Raw genomic sequence first — 4,457 nt, 5'->3', positions numbered from 1 at the left:
AAACAAATTTGGAAAATAAACAAATGTTACATACATCCATACCCATATATACATGTACAGCCATACATACATTCTTTTTTTAATACAAACTAAACCAATTAACCACATAAGAATACAACAAAATATATAAAGCAGAACACAAAACAAAAAACAAACAAACAAAGACAAAAAAAACAACCAAACATATATTGTTATATATACGAAGTACAAGTTCAAAGGCAGCCTACCAGCCACCTAGGACCAACCAATAAACCTCACTCAAAATGTATAAAGTAGTTTGTCAATATCTAATGTTCAACATAAATTAGTAACTGCAGATATATTAATGATATCTTTTGGCAATTTATAGATATTCTTCTATTCTTCTATGTAGTCATATTCTGAAGTAGGTGATTTTTGATAAATGCTTTTCTCCTGTGGATTTCCATTCATCTTTTTATTTATTTACTGGCAGCTACGTAAGGCTCCAGGAAACATCAATACCCAGCTGAATATAACTTATAATTAAATAATTTCAAAAAGCCACCCGCCCTTATAATTTCCTGTTAGTTCGAAAAACAAACACATGATGGACCACCTCTACATGTGTGGCGCAGTAGTGAAATAGACTCTGCCATCAATATACTTTATCATACAACCCGTACAGTGTAAGCTTTGCCTATCTCAGAGTTTTAGATTCAGTATTTGGTTTTATTGTTGGATCTGCAGATTTTCTAACGTCACCATCATATCAGGCTAAATGTGGTAACAGTGTCACTAAAGCTTTTTCCAGATAAGCTGTTGTTGTTTCTGGGAATACCGAAGGGGGGCTGGTCATGGAAAAGTTCTGGGATGCAGGGATTCCTTGTTTACATCGTCCCGGAGTACGCCGCGGGGGCGGGGTTAGCTCCGCCCTCATTCTTTAGGCCTGACGTCATTGTCGCTTGTGTTTTTTATGAATGAAGGAATCCAACCTCAGAGAGCAGCGGAGTAATTCCGGGAAAAGGCGGACTGACATTTTGTCGCCAGAGTCGCTTCGATCCAGCAGGTAAATTATCCCTTTTTAAACTAAATATTAAAGGTCAAAATGTTTATCTGAAATCCGTTGAAGTAAGTCGAACACCAGCGGACTTGTATACGCCGGGAAGTGGCCAACCAACCAAGGACAAGGCAGCTGTTTGCTTTAATCTCCTTTAGCTCCTTTAACCGTTCATGCTAGCTGCTAACAGTTAACACTACTAGCATGTTCAAGATGATGCGGATAATTTGGCCCCGCTCTTCATGTTTATGCGTCTCGACTCGTAACATTTGACAGCCAGGAAGGTTCTCACTTCCTTATTTAACGGCGTGCCTTAAAATAATTTAAATGTATTATTTAAAGTCTTACTAAAATGGATGTCGAGGGCACTCGTGATGGCTGTTTACTAACGTTATAGCAGCAGCGCCTTTACCCCGAAGCTGGCCAGCTCCTCTCCCTATAAGGATAAGGGTGGATTCTGGATGTAGCCAGAGGAATAAATCCCGTTTCCAGGAGTGGTCTGTATTAGCTGTTTGTTATTTAGTCATTTAATATCTAACAGAATAGAAATGAGGGCGTTTAACGTGATAAACTATGGTTGTAGCTGTCGTTTGGCAGTGCTGCGTTCACTTGTTGCGTTCCGCGGTGGTAACGTTACTTAAGGAGTACTATGTCCTCTAAAGTGATATTTATAGTAAAGAACAAACGTGGATATCCTGTGCTGTTTGGACAAATACAGAAAGACGTGGTCACAGCTGTTTTTCTTGGGTTTGGACTGACTGGCAGTCCTGGCAGAGCTGAGCAAACCGTTTATTGCTGAATCACCCTGACTTTACGAAACGGCGGCGGTCTCCTCGGTTTACAGCCGGAGTCTGTCGGCTGTCGGACAACCACTGTTGCTGTAACCTCCACTACCCACGCATTTCGGGAAATGTATTCAGTTGTCGGCAAACTACTGACCATTTGAACAGGTGTTTTATTTAGCTTGTATTGGTAAACACCTCCTGTGCGTGTGTCGAAGGCCTACATGTGCCGTTAAAGCCCATATGTGCTGTTATGAAGTCAGGTTTGTACATACGGTTGGATTTTGGTTTCGTAGATGGACTCAAGAAATGGAACCGAGGAAATGTGACTTTGTAACTTAAATGGCTCCTTTTGTTTGTATGGTTCCTCCTCCTGCCCCGGCTGCATGGTGGCCTTATTGGGAGTCTTTATGCTTTATGAAATGTTGCTGAAGAGCAGCGCTAATGAAGTTCTGTTTACATGCCCTGGTTATGTTGGCCACCCTGTCTACACCTTCATATAGGTTGGACAGATTTGAGTCCTGCTGTTCAGTGACAAGCAAACCGAGGTAAACACATAAACGCTGAGTTGTCAAACTGAAAATGAAATCAACCCATTTACAGAAGTGTAATGCCCTTTTATAAATGGGGGGTCGTAAACGTAATGGAAAGTCAGCGTGTCACATTCAAAAGCAGGCAGAAAACCAGTTTACCGTAACTTGAAATAATCTTGAATAATTCACAATCAACCTGTTAAATTCTCTAAAACTCAAAAGATTATCACAACAGAGGCTCTCTTCAAGATGTTGTTGATATATTTACAAGAGGAAATGGATGAGAAAAGGTGTCAAGGATCATAAATACACCCAGATATCCAACACAGATTGTGCCTACAGCATTATCTTGTCTTAATCAGCCGGTTTCTCAAAGAAAAGTGAAAGTGCAATGAGTTAGCTCATCAGTACAGCTGCCTAAAGGTCAACCCTAACCCCCCAAAGCGTCTTCTGGGCTTTTGTCATTATGCAACCTTGCTTGTTAACATTTTTGCATGAACACTCCTGGGCTATAATGAAACTATTCAATCTAAAAAAGAAAACCCAATGTTGCAATAAATCTGAAAGTGAACATATCCACTCTACAAAAAGCAACGTGGGAAAACACCCTGTGGTTTGATGATGTCAAAGTAAAACTAGTCGGTCTCAATGAAATGTTAATGTGTAGAGATATTTCTGCTATACAGTCAACACGGTGTGGCTTTCTCATCAGCGCGCTACGTGGCCGTGTTTATCCTGCGCGCTCTGGTCAGGACGGAGGCGAATTAATCCAGCTAAAATGGCCTCAAGCTGAAGCGCAGAGTCATTTTATCAACATGACAGTGATCTGATGCGCACAGCCAAATGAACCAAGAAGTGACTAGGGGGGGAAAAGCTGTTCAAGTTAGCCCACTGCGATGTTGGACTTTAATCCCACACACTTGCGACCTGACCTTAAGAGGAGTGTAGGAAGTCCCCACATGGTCTGTGTGAAGCGTTGAGCAAGAAGAATGGGAGAAAATGTCCAAATACAGTCGTGTTAAGGCGGTACAGACTTAAGCAAACACATGTACTGCTGTTATTACAGCTTGTTACTGGAGGCAGCAATTGAAGGGTGCGCAAAGAAAGGCAATCTTGGTGTTTTAGTCTCCTGTTTTCAATAAAAGATCAGAAAAAGAGCAATGTTGGAGGATGATTTAAAGAATTTAAGAAGAATTTCAGCCGTTCAATATGAAGAGGTTGTCGTGACGTTCCCTTTCACTTGATATCACGTGAAACAGTGAGAACTTCGTCCCACAAAATGAGTTTCCTGTCCATCGTCAGCCTTTGTCACAGTGAAGCTTTTGAACCGTTGGTGTTGTGTTGACAAGAGGAAGTGTTGAGGGAATTGGTTAGGACACCTGCTTTGAGCAACCAAAGGGCAGACACACGACAACTTCCTCCTCGCTATTCCAGCAAACCGAGAAAAGGCATGTCGCTTTCAAAACCTCCTCTTCCTTTCATATCAAGCCGCAGAGTTTTAATGAGAGAGAGCGCATTTGGAGAAGCATGAAAGATCTGCGGGTTCTCCTTTTCTTTATCGTGCATGACTGGCTGTCTTGTGAGCGGATGGTAAATGTCAAGCCAGACTCGGACCAAAACAGCATGATGTTCTGAGTCACATGTGATAACTTACCTTTTTTTTTTGTTCTTCCAGAGTGTTTGTATCCGTGTTGACTGTTGTTTGGGGGGGAAAAAACTGAAGACAGTCGGATCATGACGACAGAAAGAAGCAGCAAAGCCCTGAAGGTAACACCCGGCCGGAAAGAAAATGTTTTATTGTCTCTATTTTTACAAAAGGGAAAATGTCAGGGTTGAAAAGAAGTCTTACTTTCCTCCCTATCGGTTAATTTTTAACACCATTGGTTGTTTTTTTCTTCTTCTTTTCCTTCTACACGTTTCCTCCTTTCCTATCGCCCTTTCTCTTCCTCTTCAGGTGAAGCAGGAATGTGGTGAGAACGTGCCCATCCTTTCGGACAGCGAGCTCATGTCCCTGTCAGTACGAGAGCTGAACCTCCATCTGCGCGGCCTGTCCCGCGAGGAGATCCAAAAGCTGAAGCAGCGCCGCCGCACCCTGAAGAACCGGGGCTACGCCGCCAGCTGCCG

The 4,457-nt window shown here is 42.3% G+C and overlaps 1 protein-coding gene across 1 annotated transcript in view; it reads left to right on the top strand.

The window, feature by feature from the left end:
• The first annotated feature begins 678 nt into the window (after nucleotides 1–678).
• The window catches only part of maff (v-maf avian musculoaponeurotic fibrosarcoma oncogene homolog F), a 4,432-nt gene continuing 653 nt past the window's right edge, over nucleotides 679–4,457 (top strand). Inside the window, 4 exon segments of the mRNA XM_035663099.1 lie at nucleotides 679–1,027; nucleotides 4,009–4,047; nucleotides 4,049–4,100; nucleotides 4,288–4,433. Coding sequence (XP_035518992.1) covers nucleotides 939–1,027; nucleotides 4,009–4,047; nucleotides 4,049–4,100; nucleotides 4,288–4,433 — 326 coding nt within the window. The 5' untranslated portion in view covers nucleotides 679–938.

The sequence above is a fragment of the Morone saxatilis genome, unplaced genomic scaffold, assembly GCF_004916995.1.
Source record: "Morone saxatilis isolate NCDOM2014 unplaced genomic scaffold, NCSU_SB_2.0 Contig1, whole genome shotgun sequence".
Lineage (NCBI taxonomy): Eukaryota > Metazoa > Chordata > Actinopteri > Moronidae > Morone > Morone saxatilis.
The sequence above is the reverse complement of the archived record's forward strand: the minus strand, read 5'-3'. Positions and strand labels throughout refer to the sequence as shown.